General features: G+C 36.9%; 1 protein-coding gene across 3 annotated transcripts in view; it reads right to left on the reverse strand.

The window, feature by feature from the left end:
* Positions 1-17,957, reverse strand: part of pde5ab (phosphodiesterase 5A, cGMP-specific, b) — an 89,223-nt gene that overhangs the window by 7,467 nt on the left and 63,799 nt on the right. For 2 of the 3 annotated variants that reach the window (XM_041262927.1, XM_041262910.1), the window contains exons 10-18: positions 17,491-17,666; positions 14,717-14,776; positions 11,350-11,496; positions 10,071-10,196; positions 9,438-9,532; positions 7,445-7,532; positions 5,242-5,342; positions 4,497-4,574; positions 2,520-2,583 (exon numbers count right to left, since the gene is read on the reverse strand). In XM_041262927.1, the coding sequence (XP_041118861.1) occupies positions 2,520-2,583; positions 4,497-4,574; positions 5,242-5,342; positions 7,445-7,532; positions 9,438-9,532; positions 10,071-10,196; positions 11,350-11,496; positions 14,717-14,776; positions 17,491-17,666 (935 nt within the window). The remainder of the gene's footprint in view (positions 1-2,519; positions 2,584-4,496; positions 4,575-5,241; positions 5,343-7,444; positions 7,533-9,437; positions 9,533-10,070; positions 10,197-11,349; positions 11,497-14,716; positions 14,777-17,490; positions 17,667-17,957) is intronic. The other variant, XM_041262918.1, reaches the window with a different exon arrangement.

Consider the following 17,957-nt stretch of genomic DNA (forward strand, 5'->3'; position numbering starts at 1 on the left):
CATACCTACCTACCTCACTCACTCAGAAGCTCAGGAGCACAACACACTGAAGTCAATACCCTAGTTAAGGGGAAATGTATCCTTATGTGTTATGTTTAAACTTAAGGAATAATGCATCTGAAGGAAACTGTTCAATTCAAAACAATCCTTCTCAGGGACATAACATTTGCCCAGCCACCTGCCACCAAAGTTCTTCTGAATTCAAAACCCATAGACCAAGTAGCCCATGCTCTGCTACTGAAGTTAGGGGGAGCCAGTGTCCGACAATGGAGTCCTGGACAGGTGCATATCGATCCCAAACCGAAGATTCCAACCGCTAGGGACCAAACTAACCCGCTCACCTCTGTACAGTATGTGGACCAGCATGGATTACCCTGTAACTGGCAAGATCTGGTTACCACACCACTTTGTCCCCCTGCTTCTATCAAAATCACCTGACTTTCTATCAGCTGACATGGACGTGGACAACATTGTTCTGCATAGAGGGACGAAGACATATGCTGAAGTTACCCATCCCTAAACGTCTTTGTCTGCCTTTCTACATAATAGAGGACCGGAAATGACAGTGTGACGAGTCAAAGGGATTTCGGTCTGTGATTCAGCCTCCCGACAGTAGATGGCATCAAACCAACTCGGGACTTCCCTTACCAAGATCTGGTGACCATGGCAAAAGTCATCTTTTTGAAGGGCGGCACCTTGGTGAGGGGCGGAAGTACGAGTATGTAAATTCCAGCCACTGGAGTCAAGTGAAGGATAAGGACACTTGTCAGTTGGGGATTGGTGTTCCACTGACTACAGAGGCGGGACATTACATACTAAAGGGAACGTACTACTATGTTCGGGGTTGGTCCGAAAGTAAAATAGGAGGAGTAACGGGTGGAGGGAGAGACTAGTTTGGTGCAGCGGGATTTTTTAAAAAAACACTAACATTTCTTTTGTCTTTTTTTGTTTATGTATGGTTCGCCACGAAGACGATTAAAGATGAGTTCTCACGGTCTGTTTTGGATTTCACCCCTGCACTCCTTCCCTCACACCATTTTGTTTTCTTTTGTTATTTAATTATTTTGTTGTGTATAGATAATAAAAATAAATTATTTTATTTTTGTACACATAAATTACTGTCTGGACATTCCATTTAATACACTCTCGCCTCACAGACAGGTTATACTGTAAATGTTTGCAATGATTGCATTTGAGACCTGTGTAGCTACAGTGCAACAACGGTTCAGATTTATGGAATTATTTTGTTAGTTGCAATTACTTCACATAGTTAAGCAAGCACAGGTTTATTCAGACTGCATTGTATAATCCTACTAAAAGGTGAATATGAAAAGGATAGCCTGTAACGTACATACCCAACTGGGTCTGTGAATGCTGTGAATGCAAAAATTGTAGCTATCGTTATCATGTAGATGACCATGACCTACAGCCACAGTAAGTATCGAATAGCATACCATGAGCAATATTCGTGCAATTTAAGCCTTCCATAGGTGAGCCAATGAAATAAGCAGGTCAACATGACAAACACAGTGTGGAGTAACTTAATCTAATAAGTAGCTGTGGCAAAGTGCCCCGCCCCTGTGTGTATTTTGTGTTGTATGTTGTGTTAATGTTAGTGTATAGTCATTGGTACACGGGATATAAACGGGTCTGTGTAACACGAGTGCTTAAAATGTATATTTGTATTTAGGCACGAGGATTGCACAGCACTTCACATGTAAGTAAAATGCAATAATATGTGACCACAGGGAATTGCACTTTATTAATTCACGTGCAGTTGAACCGCGACTCCAGCTGAATGATTGATTAGCAATTGAGTCTCGGTACAGCTGCATAAAAGCAGCATGTTTTCACTCACTCGGGGTTGTGCATTCTGGAGTGGAGAGAAAGATAGAGAGAGAGAGAGAGAGAGAGAGAGAGAGAGAGAGAGAGAGGAGAAGCGTAATTATAAATATCAATTGCTACGAGTGCTGGAAGCACTAGCACCGTACTTGTTTTGTGTAGCGTTCGTCCACCCTGTTTTGTTAGTGTCTACTCGTTTTGTTTGTCTATTTATTTTGGCCTCACGTGCCGTGTGCTGTTTTTGTTACAAACCTTTTATTTTCTGTCTGTTTAATTATTAATCTGTGCATCAGCGCCTTCCCCATTCCAAAACCTGTGTTCTGAGTCGGTTCCTGTCTCTGGTCTGACGTCACCCACTGCAGCCATCTTTGTGACAGTAGCCATGTAACATTTCTTCATTATCCGTCATGATCCTAATCACATAATCTTAAACCTGAAAGAACTTCTACTGAAGAATTTTCAATTGGTCTAGTTTCTCCTGTGTTGGGCCCTAAACTGCTCATTAGGGCCCAACAACCCTGCTATGTGTAAATAACAGATACATATAATAGATATTATCAATACAGAATATATGCATTAATAAGTATAAACAGTCAAAACATAAACAGTATTGTCTTTATGAAATTGTTAGGTTATGCCTAAAATGTTTGTCTGAGTAATGAGGTGCTAATCCTTACCCGTCTTTGAACTGGCCAAGGCTTTGTTATTGCAGAAATGTCACAGGCTGTCATCAACATTGACCTAAATGAAATACAAATCCAGTATATTAGTAACATATGTAAGTATCATGGAAGAGTAGATCACCATGAATGTACTGTACATGTAATAATTTAATTATGACATGGGGGGGGCTTCAAAAAACATTGTTATTGTATCAAACTTGCGATACAGTATCGTCATCTTTAGTATCAACTGATTTTGAAAATGAAATTTCTTAATAAAATCATCCGTTAATGCTTTGAAATTGAGTCGATGAGTTTGTTAATGAACGCATTTCTTGCTAAAAAGCTTAACTGTCACAGGTCACGTACATCACTTCCTTTCTCAAAGACTAGATAAGGGGAATTCGTTCATCAAAATGCATGTTAACGAGATCAAGAAAAATGAATGGAAGCATAGTTCGGTGTTATGGAAACTACTAGCGTACAGGCAGACGACTCTCCCACCAGCAAGCAGCAGCCAAATGAAAATAAAAAGTTGGGAATACCTATTTTATGTACAATTTGTAAACTTCATTTAAAATTGTGTATTTTGCCATCCAGAATGTACATTTATTTAGAACACTTCACATATAAAATGCTGATTTATGACTATGTGACGCGTGAGTGAAAATGAGACGGCACGAATTAAAAACAAACAAACAAACAAAATGTAAACCCCACTAGTCATTTCCTCTCATTCGGGGGGATATTTTGCCACCGCTTTCTATATACAGCTCTTTTAATGTGAAGTTTGCAATCTTTTTTAGTTAAAAAGAAAAAAATACTGTACGCCATCTATGTAGGTTTATTTGGAATTTATTTTCTACTTTCTATCTATCTACTTTTGCATGTATTTTAGTATGTACGATTGTAGGCTATAAATAAATACGTTTGAAGTGTCATTGGTGTTTGCAGTTGTTGGTTATTATACATGTATACCGTGTAACACTTCATTATATATTTATTAAGTTATTACAATTACAATAGAACTTCCTAACCAATACACAATGTGTTTATAGTTAATTGTTCAGTGAATTCCTCTAATCATGCATTTTCTCTGGTACGGTTTGCTGGCCTCCACAGTAAATAAACTCAACATGATTAGGAATTGCCACTGAACACTTACAGTATTATAAGAACATTTTATATGCATACACACGTGTGAAGGTCTGACAACATTACAAATACATTTAAGCAAAATCTGTGTCAATGATCTGTTGCCTGTAAAGAAACATTATTGCAATAGCTAGTTTGCCGTTTCTATACCAAGATTTCATTATTTACTCTTAGGTTTGTATTTGTATGATCCAAATAAAATCTGCAGTACAGGTCAGTGTATCTATCCAGAGTTCAGTACAATACTGAATTATCTAGGAGGTAGTCTAAGAAATTAACTCTGGTCCTGTACACTCTCTCTCTGTATCATCGCCATCACAGCCGCGGTCTGTTACATTTGTGTTCCAAGGTGAGTTATATACTCTTTTGTTAATTAAAACCCTCCTTTTCCAAGTGTATTTTAACTGCTGATAAATTCTGACAATTAACACAGATTTACTTTTAAATTTCCACACAAACAGAAGAAATAATTGCAAGAAGCCCTGCTTGTTAAGAGATTAACATTATTTCATAAATCAGCATAATTTTGTAAATCATATTATCATAATAATTTAATAACGAAATAGGAATAACGACTTCTTGAAAATGCCAAAATCAATGGTACATGCCAATTTGTTGATTAACACTGGAGTTATCATTTATGACCTTATGAAAATCCTGCCCACAGTATGTGAGTACGTATGCACAGGTTCCTCAGTGTATATGCAGATTCCAATACTGATAATAACTTGTGGCAAATGTCATAACTAAGTTTTATCACAATTGGATAAATTCTCAAAATGTGCATGAGTGCCTCCATTATATGCCTTCATTGTTTTTGTTTTGTTATTTACATACCTTAGCAAGTCTCTGTGGTGTTCATCTTCCCAGATAAACTGACTGTTCTTTGTAAGCTCAAAAAACTCCCCTCTTTTGCTGTAAAACAGTGGTAATGTCAGAGTTAGTCATTCTACATGAGGTTTGTAAAATTCTACATAATTCAAACTTAGTGTTGTCATGGTACCATTAAGATAGGCAAAGGGGACAGAATTAGCTCTATTTTGTTTACTTGTTTCTTTTAAATGTTAAAAAAATATAAATAAATGACAGAAACATGCTTTTTTTTGCTTTTAATGTAACAGATGCCCCTCCCCGGTTGTTTTGCACAAACTATATTAATCTAAGTACTTGTTGTATGGAGGGTTGTGTATGGTATAGAATAGCTTCTGCAGTCAAAAAGACAAACATAATGCCTACAGTATGAATAACAAATCTAAACAAAGATATGTAAATCTTGTTTATACTGTAACTAATCCAGAAACTAATGTTTGCCATATTTAGTCTTAATGGATTTAGTTATATTACTTTGTCATGTTCTCAATATTGTACAGAACCTGTTTATTTTTTCATGCTACCTGTTAGTTACTATAATACAGAATAACGTGGGCTTAGGTTTTATGTGCTTTAGTTGCAATAAAATGCAAAAGACTGGTTGCTAAATGTGCCCAGATGCCAAATAGATAAAATTGCATCCCTTCTTATTTCAGGAACATTCCCAGCAACGTACTGTTCAAACCACCTGCACCTGTCACCTGTTACTTACTTCATGTAGAGGGCTAGGTCTGTGGCAAGAATAGCTCTCTCAATCATCTTCAGCGTAGTTCTGTACTCCTCTAGGGAAAGGCCTCTCAAAATCTGGTTTCCCTACAACAAGGGATGGCGGGGGAATTGTTTTAGAGACAATAGCAGACACATTAACAGAAACTCTGCATTGTCCAAGCTATGGAAATGAAAGTGATTTGGTCACCTGCTATGATTGTAACAGAAGTAAACAGATTCTGTATACTGGAACAGATTTATTAAGGTCTTCAAAACAAAATAACCATTAATTTTTTTTTTTTTTTTTTTTTTTTTAGAAATAACACATTAGGTTATTATCATAACCCTGATTCCCTGAAATAGAAATGTAACCGTTAACAAATGGGTATTTACCTCCTAAAAACCTGAAAGCTAAATAAGATATAACAAAGCTGCTCAGCCGAGCCTGTGACGCAGTCATACCCCGAGGGTATAAGAGACTGCGCTCACAGATCTCAATATAATTTTTCCTTCAAGTCTGCTGCAATCATGGACACAGCGACCTTCAAGGTTAATGGCTACAAAACAGAAAAAACAGAATGAGAAAAGCCAGTAATAACAATACAATTACTTTAATTATACAAACCACCTCGTAATTTTGTCTGAAGCCAAAACGAGAATAAAATAACCAGCCAGAGTTATTGCACCAAATCAGCACACATTGCATGATCCCTGGGAAGACTTCACGAGGGGCACAAGGCCGCAACGGCACGTAACAAAAAACAGGCTGTAGTGCAAATACGCGTAATTAGTAAAACTAATACAGCGATTACTTTTAATATCACATAAAATTTGTGAAAAGAAACACAATAAATGTGAAAATCTATAGCAGAAAAAGTAATTTATCTGAACAGGTTCTCCTTTCAGGTCAGTTCTTGAAAGGAAAAATTAAGCTGAGATCTGTGCGCGCAGTCCCTTATACCCTCGGGGGTGGGCGTCACAGGCTCAGCTGAGCAGCTCTGTTATATCTTATTCAGGTTTCGGGTCTTTAGTAGGTAAATACCCATTCGGTAATGGTTACGTTTCATATCTGAAAGGGAATTACAACTGTTCATCTCTTAAAACAAGTAGCAAATAGTTCTGAAGGTTATTTTGAGGTGTACATTACATTTTGGTGCAAAGATCATAAATCAGGCCGTTTTATACATTTTATATCTTCACTCGGTTCTTTGCCTATTTTTAAGCTACCCATAAACATACAGTACTTATTTCTTTAAAAATAGATTGCTTTAGAAATCTACTGGATTTTTGCCATTTTCCTACTTTTAATTTTCTGTATATTTTTTATTAATATCTAGCTTTCTAGAGGACCTTTTTTTATAAAGTTTATTACTTAACATTTAAATATGACCCACTGATAAATCTAAGGGGCGAGTGCATATGGGGAGGGTTGATGGAATTTAAAAACAAGTTTTAATGGTAATGACACTTTCTGCCCTACAGGATTCTGCAAAACCTGTATATGTAACCCCATCACACTGCATAACATATAATATGTGATAATCTTAAAATAAATGTTAAAATGCATTATGTTTAGAGAAACCTGAGCCTGATAATAATGGGGTCAAAAAACCTCCTACCACTCAAATGCAGTCCTCGTCAATAACTTCAACTTGTCTTGAGTACCACCAGCTGTTCTACTTTGAAGCACCTGATCCTCATTCACAATCTGGTCAGACAGAAGGCCCATGCTCCCAAACCAAAATACATTTAACCACAGGACTGCCGACCTCAATGATGAACACTGATAAACCCTATTATTTTATTTTGATTGACGTTTAACTTAGTGGGGTGTCATTTGCACATGTGACACACGTTACTTGGGACTGTTTCTACCTGTTTCTAAATAAATATGTATTGCCACTGAGAAAGTGATGACTCTAGAAATTGACCATACCGTGATGTTTTTTGGCACTGTGAATTCACAAACTGGCCCCCGACACTGGGCCTGAGGAAGAATTCTCACATGAGTTCTAACCTAATTGTTAGTAGAGTATGATGGATTCCCCTTTTATTAGTTTCACACTAATAAAAGATGCAGAAAGAAAATAATGTTGTATCCTGAAAATAAAACCCTCCACAGTACTTATTTTTCTTGAATTATTCAAGATAGTGGGCATTGAAAAGATCATGACTCTTTAGAGTAATATAGACTGACTAAGACTTACAGGACTGTTAAGTATCATCAGGCACTGGTCAAAGTGGTGATGCTCCATTGTGGAGTGACAGTAGAGCTGAGCAAGGGGGTGTTCACTCCTGTTTGAATACAATCAATACATAGACGTTACAATAGGGGTATTTCTCCACATCTTCTGCTGTTGTTCTCAGTAAAATAACATATTTTACTTTTAAAGTTAATTAATAGAAAAACAGAAAACAAGATGTCATTGCTTACTGATCTACGTTTAAAGCTGAAGGATACGACTTATTTACAAAGCTTTTGTTCACAAGTTATTTAAAGAATAACTTCAAGGTCTTTTTAAAAAGGGTTTAGCATACTCCAAGTAAAAATACAAAAAAACAATCCTCAAACAGTCCTTCAAGTTGTGAATAGGTCTCATTTTTTAATATTTATTTTGTAGTATAGTAACTTTGCCGTTGCTGTAACTACTTTGGCCACTGTTAATAATATATCATTCTTTTTAATGTTTTCTTTCTCCCTAAAATAAATAAAATACAGTGTGATATTAATTAAACTCTTCTAGACTGCTGACTTACTTAAGAACAGTCTTGTACTTGTCTGTATTAGTTTTACTTGAACAAATCATGAGAACACAAATGTACCACTCAAAATACTTCTCATTACTTGGTTTGATCAAATCACTGTGGATGATAATAGAAATATAAAACTTTTCAATTGTAATTTATAAGGGAGCTCATCTCATATAAGTATGTATTTCTCTTGTATTAATTTAATTTACTGTTCATTCATGTCCGGAACATCTTAATTATCAGACTTCTTTTATATTGCTGTTCAGCTGAGAAAGGAAAATTAAATCTAATTTAGAGACGTCTAACAATAACTAATTCCGGAATACTTTATTAAATGTGAGATTTCTTGATGTCTGAAATCAAATCCACGTTTAATTTGAGAACAGCTAAGTTATGGGGGTGCTTCCTTAATAATAACAATAAAAAATGACATCTTAAATATTGCAATATTCACTGCCTGTACATTTTATTAGGACCTGTCTATGTGAATCATGTTCTCTTGGTATACATTGGACCCCTTAAATACTCTAGAAGGCTGAACAAATTTAGTTTACTTCAATATTGTTGAGGATTAAGTCTCCTCAACAAAGCTGCATTTGATGGCTACTTTCAAAACAATAATGGACCCATCCACAGAGCAAGAATTGTACACAAATAGCTTGTGGAGCATAAGAGAGACTTCTGGCATACAGTATGCCACAGCCACTACTGATCTCAATACAAAGAAGCATGTTTGGGATGAACGTGAATGACACATTCTTCATCACAATCCTCTGCCTACCTCTCAGCACCAACTGTGTTAAATATTATCACTGAATGGATTAACATCCCTTGAGATACCTCCCAGCACTTTGTAGAGTCTAAGCCACATAGTCAGTTATGACATCAGGACAAATGCTGGCCCAAGTCCTAAAAAAGTGACCAGGCAATGTAGTTGTGAAAGGGCAACCACTATTTCTTTATTATGAGGTGATAATAATTGCTTATTATTAATTAATGAAAGGTATCTAGAATTCAGTTGAATTGAACTGTAACGCTATCTTCTACAGCTGTCCTCATTTCTAACATGCCTCCAGGAACACATTATAAGAAATATTTTAATTGGGGACATATTTTAGAAATTAAATGTCTCTTTAGCATTAGGTATATATTTGTCCTTAACAACTCAATTTTTACTGTATTATGATTTGCACAAATGTAAACAGGCCCATAGTACTGTATAAAATATGAATATTGACATTTAATTTCATATTAAAACATTTAGTATGATTTTTATCATATGGAAATTACATTACAATATGCATTCCAATGGCATTTTTCTCTTACCCCAGAATAAATTTGAATTACACGCAGCAGCGTGATGAATACAAGCTGGTATTCACCAATTGAGGTTGGAGTGGCTAGAAAAACCCACTTGTGGCAAATTTCATAAGGGTGATTCTATACTACCTTTGTATGTAGGAGTTATTCACTCCTCTGTGATCCAGGTCATGGCATAATGTTGCTATCATCAAGGCTAACATCTCCAGATCATTTAGCTTATTCTAAAAATGAAAACAGGAAGAAAAGACGTTGCTTCCAATCACTAGCATAAATATATAATATGATCACACAACATGAGATTTGCTTATCTAAATTTCCACTTGTGCATAATAAAATATTGGATGTAAATCACCAGTGTATATATACTGGTTCTAGCCTGTTTAATACACTTCCTTCTGCTTGTTTTTGTTTCAGTCCTGTATATTGTGTAATGTTGTGCCCTACAGCACTCCAGTGGCAAGGCAGACCCACTGTAATTCAATAAAGTGTGAACTGAACTGTCAGGCAAGTGTGCCTTCACACATGCCCGCTCGTTCTAGACACTGAAAAAACCTTTGCAAAAAATTAAATATATGCAAGAAGTAATAACAAAGAGAAAGATAACTGTTTCCACTGTTAACTATGTTCTGCTGTGGTTCTGACAGAGTCACCTTCACAGTTGTGCTTTGAAATCCAGACAACTTAGTAAAACATCAACATTTCTTACTCTTTTTAGAGAAACGGTGGTGCATCATGCTTTGAAACCCACACACGACGTACCTGAATCCTTCCAGATTTAAGAACAGCAAACATACACTGTGATGTGTTGAATGCATGTCTCCAATTGTGATAAGCAATATGCTTCCGATAATTCTTTTTCACACTGAGAACCCACTGACAAAGATCCTGCCAGGAAAGATGAGAACATTAATTAGGGCTAGGAATACAAGCATCTATCATCTTGCAGTCATACAATCAATGTCTTGGGTAAAGTTAAATAGTAGAGTACAGTCATCTCACACACTTAGATATTGCAATGCTGACAAAAGCCTGGCATCAGTAACTTTATAAAGCATGCTCTTCCATTACTATTTCTTTAATGCCTGTCACTTTATTTTCAACTTTTATAGATTACTAACATTTTGAAATTGTGATTTGTTTTTGGAAACTTCCTCTTTGTACTAAATATTCCCATGGTACGCCACAATATGGTACCTAAAGCAAGTCACAGTGACTCAAACAATACAGAACATGCTGTCATTTTTATAAACAGTTTCAATTTATAGGTTTATAACTTTGTGATACCTGCACACAGACAAGCAAAAGCAAGAAAAGCAAGGCATGCCAGTAATATAAATATCGCCTGCCAAAAATATAAGTAACACATTAAAGGTTTAAGTAGGTCACCATGAACGTCATCCACAGCTTATTATTTGAATGTACTGAGCAGTGTATGACACAATTACAATAGCATGTGAGGATAATGATGTGATGTGTGTTGATGAGTCTTAGCAGCAGTTGTGATCATTGGTAAACAATTACATCTCTTCAAGTCACTTTATATTAGGTTAAGCGAGTATACAGTAGTATTATTATATAAGAACACATTACCACGAACAATAAATAATTAAGCGGGGATCACGCATGTTTCTTAATTAATGGGTCTGAATGACACAGTTTCTCTCACAGTTTAAGTTGCTCAGAGTTCCGGTAACTCGTATTCTCCAAGCAGAATTATTTAGTAACTAAATACTGTCTCCTTTGTGGTTGTCATTAAATTTTTAATATACCTTCAAAGGCTCAGCAGCAGTTCAGATGAGACCGCAGAATAATTCAGTTTCATCATAGCCCCAAACTTTTTGAGTGGAGAACGTATCTAATACAAGCCTATCCTTATTTGAAAGGGGTACTTCACTGTACCTTCAATGGATTATCCTTTTAAACACCACAAGAGTTTTTAATCAGACACCAACCTCAAAAAAAATATATAGAGTCTTTATTAGGGGTTTACTTTGGCAGGGTTAATGTGTTCTTTAGTTTAAGCAGGAGTTGCTCGTACCTCATACTTCATCTGGAAGTTTTGCACAAGGTTGAGGTCCATAAACATCCGGATTGTGGCCAGGGTTGTTTCCATGTCTGATAGCTCAAAGTCGCTGAAGCTGAAGTCAAGCAGTTTGAGGGACTGTGCTGAGGGCACCTTGGCAGCCTTTGAAGAGAAAACAAGGAGTCTGAAGGAAGAATCTATAGCAGCAACAAACAGCTTCAAAATCATTAAGGTGACAATATTTCTTTATAGTTAGCTTGGGGACAGTTTAGCCAGTTCAATGAAAATGATCACTATGAGCTGGGAGATTCAGTTTAAATCTATTTATTCATATGGTATTTAGAAAATAGCTTATGCGTGCAACCCCCTCCTTGTATATCCTTGTACTTCAGTCTATGCAACAGCTTTGCATCTGAAAATTATGCTTTGTATTATGTGTTCAGTCTCAGTAGTTTTCAGCTATGTGGGGTGTAGGGCAATGCTAATCTGCAAGTCTAAAATTGGTGTAATGCTCTCTTAAATTGCATTCAACTGCAGCAGGTAAGCTGATTGTAGCAACACTGTATGTGTAGGCAGAGGTAGGCCCAAAGAAAACTAGTTGCTGAAAAAAAATGGAATGTTGAGAATGTCTCAAAACAGCTGTCTGAAGAAGCCATGCTGTAATGCCCTATGAGGTTTTTAAAACAGCTGTTACACATTTCAACATATTGAAAATATCATATCTGTAGGTAGAGTATAGCAATAACACCATTTGGATCCTCCGGTTCATGTGGTCGAATTACGGTTGATACATAATAAACCACATCAGATATAGAAAGGGTTAGAGGTTAATTACTGTGTAAATAAAAACGAAGAGCTGTCTGAAGGTGGTAAAAATGCCCATTTTGATTACCTATAAACAATGTTTTCTCCAAGTGGGCGATGACTGATGACAAAGTCATTTTAAAAGTGGTTTCAACAACTTTCCAATAAAAAAAACATCATAAATTAAATTTGTTATAAGTGGTCCACCTTCTATTTTGCTATACCAGAGAATGAAGATGCCATCTGCTTCTGCAAGCAGAAACAGAAACATGCCTTCTGGCTGATAGAGTGACATACTGTGCAGGGGCAAACGGATTTAATACTTTATGTAAATGCAGGAGTGGGCATCGTGCAAGTGTGTCTTGTTTGGAACTGAGTCACAGTTTGTCTCATCTGCACCCAATCTCTCAAATATCAAGAAAAAAACATGTGAAATCTCTCCCTTAACTGATAGAAATAGTTTTATTCACCCATTCTTATGACCAGCAATGTGCAGGGTTTCATTGGCACTTAAACGTCGTATATTATATATATATATATATATAGATATAATATATATATAATATATATATATATATATATATATATATTATTATATGGAACTACAATAATTACCCACTATGTAATCAGGAGCCGATCAAAGGCTACAAACATATATTTTTTTTACATCAGGACTTCCCTATGTGGCCCCATTCTTCTGATACAAAGGGGAATACAGCAGGTTTACATTTCATGGGCAGACATGGGGTAACCAAGAGTTTTCATGGGGCACACCTGAGCCTCATTAGTAAGGGTATTTAAGTTCCACTCCCAGTGATTATGGGGAGGAGGTAATGGTGGAAGGGGAGTCCTTTGTTTCTTGAAAAAGTAATTACAAATGTTTGTTTCTTATGAAATGGTATGTCGGTAAACTGCTTTGACGTTCGATACAACAATTGAACTGTTTAGTTAGCGCTCTGAGACGCTACTTTTATATCTTTTGTATCTTTTGTTTATTTGGTACAATTCTTTATTTTGGTGTTTTGTTTAAAACAATGACACCATAAATGACACCATAAATAATAAACATACAGGCACCAACCTGTTAAAATATACCTGCTGTGATCCTGTATTTAACGGTACACCACAAGGCAGTGCAAAAGGTCTGGAAAAGTGACAAACATACTCCAAAGAGCATTGATTTGTCACATTATATAATTCATTTAAAAAGACATTTTATTATATATATATATATATATATATATATATATATATATATATATATATATATATATATATATATATATATATATATATATATATATATATATAAATGTCTTTTTAAATTATATTTTAGTACATATATGTAGGTGATAGAGTAATGTGCCATCATACTATTCTCTACCATCTATAACCACATAGAGAAGAAGCATGGAGTAATTGTGTTCTTTTTAAGTCTCCAAGGAGACTTCTAATGGTGGCGTAACCAAAGAAGGAGGAGTGGGTCTGCCATCTGCTTCCAAATGCACTGCTGGAACCTAAGGGAATTTACAGGGTCTGTCATTTTATGGCCTTTCATGGTCATTTACAGAACATAATAGGATTAACCGGACTGCTGAAATGTTGTGTGTAGTAGTTCAGGGTTGCTACGGTCACCCCTGCTGAGTAGTTTCAGTTCACACCTACACATTTTGTTACCGGTATGAAATAATTACATACCGCTCACCACAGATATAAATAACACATAAAAGTCAGTCCCATAAAGTTGGTTACCATGGTGTTATGTGAAATGTAATATCTGAAGAAATTGTGTCAAGGTTCATAACCCTTCAATAGCTTGACTAAAAGTGGGTCACCATAACCTGCATCCAAAAAAAATATCCCTACAAAGTTTCATCAGAATCAGTGTTTCTGGCACCAGATAGCCTTAGTTAATTTCTGTTGACAAAATATTGGCAGAATAAGGTAACACAAGAATCACATATCTATGACCTCCATTGAAACTTGTTTCTGCTAGGCTTTGAGATACACTCTCTAGATGCTGCACATAGTGTAAACATATGCAATCAGTCAAAACAGCGTTCAAGTGGATTTATGGGACAGCACACACAGTACAAACCCTTAACAGACTTCCAAAGCACGCAACATTTCAACAATTTTGAAAGCTACAATTTAACACCATCTCAAAACTAGAGAGACATGCCGTGTTTTGGTAGCAGGGCTAATTGCATGAGCTATCCTTCGTGTCATATGCCCTTTCACTGCTTAGTTACAACAACTCCAAGCCACGACAAGTTGTTACAAAAAGGGACAAAGCCTTTCATTATTACACCCCCACGTTATGACTCATAATGTGATTACCATTCGACTAAAGTGAAAAGCCAGAAAGAATAAATCTCAAAATCCTAGATTAGTAAAAATATTTACATGGAATGCAACAAAACAACTTTCTAATGGTGATGCAACCATAGCTAAGCCATTAGTACTACACTGTACACAATGGATCAAAACATGGTCAGAATACAATGAGCAAAGTATCTGTAACATGTATGACTTATGACATTATCTATGCTAGAAAAGTTAATAAGGCAGATTTTACCGCTGTTACCTGCAGCTCCCTGGTATCCTCCTCGGAAGCGGATGCATGATATGAGAGAACCTGCAATATAACAGACAAAAAGGCAATAAACTGTAGATGCAGAAGTGTTCTACAAAAAAAGACAAAAATAAGCGGCCTTATACTGTTGTATTGCCAGGGTAATTTTGCAGCTTACCTCTTAACCCTCCAAACAACAAGCAATGAAAGTGAGCAAAAAAAAAAAAGCAGAATATATTGATATCCACAGGAACAGTAACACCAGCTGTGACAGTCAGTGACTGAATTTGGAAATATATTCTCACTTCACTTGCCACACGTCTGCTGTGAGGAGGGCTTTTACCTGTGCATTTGGGAAATGGGAAAAATCCATTTTTGAAATCACTAATTACTATTTGTTTTTTTTTTATTTAATGAGAAAGTTGCTAACCATGGCATATATCAACAATATGTACAGAATAGTATACAAAGAGAATTAGCATGTATCTGTCTGTGCCAGCTCAACCAAAACTCTGCTGCTCCTTGTCTTTTTCCTTCCTTGTTTCTCCTGTGCTACACCGCTGTGCCACTCTCTTCAGTGGCTCCCTATCGCTGAACAGTCCAATTTAAAACTCTTGCATTCGTTTGTCACTGTCTTGACCTTTCTGCTCCCTCCTATATCCTGACTATCATTTCTTCCTACACCCCCGCTTGCTCCCTCCATTCCTCCACCACCAGCAGATTAGCTGTACCTCCCCCCCTCTCCCCCGCTTCCACAGCCCGCTCCTTCTCCATCCTTTCCTCTCAGTGGTAGAATGACCTACCCAAGGATGTCAGGATTGCTCAGTCCCTGACCACCTTCCAGTGCCTCCTCAAGACACACCTGTTCAGACAGCATCTGTAAACCTCACAACTCTCGACAACACTGGAGAAGAGGCAGGTGAGGTAACCTGGTGCTGACGGGGAACAAGTGAATCTAGGGAGGTGTAGTGTGAGCAGTGAGGCAGGTGGAGAAGTTGAAACTGGGAGAAGACTTTCAAGAGGGTCTAATGGGACAAAGATGACAGGGGTGTGTTGGGTAGGATTTAGAGGGAGGTGTTATCAAAATCACAGTAATTCTCAATTTGATTGTGCTTGATTGACACATTTCAAGACTGCTTTCCCATGAGGAAGAAAGACTTCCAGAACATTTGGTAATAGTAGGCTCTAACTTTATTCGTTATTTTTAAGATAAAGCCAAAATAATTAATCCTCCAATACTTACACAGGAGACATATGAAACACATGTTTTGGTTGGCTATATTTTAACATGTGTTTGGGGGTATTGCTAATAACAGACAATCAGAATACCCCCACCACTAACAGTAAAATAACTTTCGTATTCAAGAGGCAAAACATTGCTGAGCCCAGAGTGCGACAATGTCTCAAAAGGAAAGTTCTCTTCTTGTAACTTCATTTTTTCTTCACAGTTCAGACAGCCCCGTAAACAGGAGTTGACCATCGGTCTGCTAGAACACCGGTGCCTGTCAGCTGTCATGGAGTGCTGCTGTCATCCACACTGTGACCATGACAGCTTGAAGCCGACCAGAGTACAGGGGACAGCGGGAGATCAGGGTTTTCAATTTATATAACACTATTACAGGAGTTCTCGTGTTTAAACAGAAACAACAAAAACAAGTGTTGGCTAGAGTGATCTTTCAGAAATATTAACCCACCCCCTACATCAATAAAATACTCAATACACCCACCACCGCCATTAGAACTTCTGACTAAAGACAATGAATAAGCGATGGATGGCAGGACATAGGAAAAGCCAGAGAACACATATCTGAACCTAAAATGTAAACTTCTCAGGGTCTCTGTACCAACTAGTTTATCTATAGAATTAACAACCCTTGGTTACAACAACACAAAAATGATACAAAAACCCCCCCAAAAAACATTAAAACAGGACTATAACTACACTATAGCTTTTCCTTGTGAAGTCATGTCCGCAAATTCAGAAAACTGAGGGTTACTCACTGTTAGACATTACTGATCTTTTGTAATGGTGTTGTATACAAATAATATCTGTAGTAGAAATCTGAAGACTTCAGCCTTTCAAATGATGTGTTGGATTGGCAAGTAACTACATTTATAACTTTGTACTGTATGCCTTACACAAAGTTACGCATTCATTGCCCCCCTCAGTTGTCATACAGACGGTAGTGTTAATAAGTACAGATGGCAAATGTTACTGGTGTTTGTAAAAACCATTGTGCATTTGTAAACTATTGTATGACATAACTTAAATGCCAGCACGGTATGACAAACGAGTGTAAATGAATGATGGGACTCTGTATAGGCAAATATAATCATGGCTCTGCAGTACATTAATAAATAGTGCTATGGCAATAATCCTGTGTAAATGTTTGTGTTTTACCACTTTTCATCAAAACTGGGCCCAATGTTTCCCTATGCTACCAGTACAGGGGGCAGGAGTGTGCAAAGTGGAATAGTTAAATTACATCCATTTCTGCTTTTTATAAGATAAAAGGAAACATCGTCTGATAGGCTGAAAGGCTGAAAAAGGAAAACATTTATAACCCTGGTTCCCTGACATTACCATATGGGTATTTACCTCTTAAAGACCCGAAACCTGAATAAGATATATCAAAGATGCCCGCAGAGCCTGTGACGCAGTGAGGGCCACACTGAGAGCCATCAATACAACTCAATTGGTCTACTTTAAATTAAGTGCAAAGGCAAAGGCAAACTTGTTCCTCTGAGAGGAATGCAACATTAAAGAACCCACTCACCTCAAGTGTCACAACTTGCTTGGCCATTGCTCTGTCCACCGTTTCATACATCTGGGTGTTCTGGATCCCCAGCCCACAGAATATAGCAAAGGCCTCTAAGAACTGTTCATCATTTCTGTTAAACGCTTTGATTTTTCCAGTGACTTCATCCATTTTGTTCACAAGTTGACAAACACCTACAGAAAGAATCAGCCTTTTCTGTGAAACTGGAGAAAGCACCACAACACAAAGGGCTTTTTTATAGAGATGTTAAAAAAAGCAAAGCAAAGCAATGCAGTATTTCTCAACCTTTACCTGTTACAATAGATGCAAGCAAGAATACATGGAGATTCTACCATTAATACTCTAACTGTATTGACATTGGTTGACTAAATACAAGAATCAAACAATACTGTGTTTCAAGCTTCCACAAATGGCACGTGATTATCTACGAACATACTTATTGCAGTTGGTAACAACGACTGAAG

This window comes from Polyodon spathula, chromosome 1 (genome assembly GCF_017654505.1).
Source record: "Polyodon spathula isolate WHYD16114869_AA chromosome 1, ASM1765450v1, whole genome shotgun sequence".
Classification (NCBI taxonomy): domain Eukaryota; kingdom Metazoa; phylum Chordata; class Actinopteri; order Acipenseriformes; family Polyodontidae; genus Polyodon; species Polyodon spathula.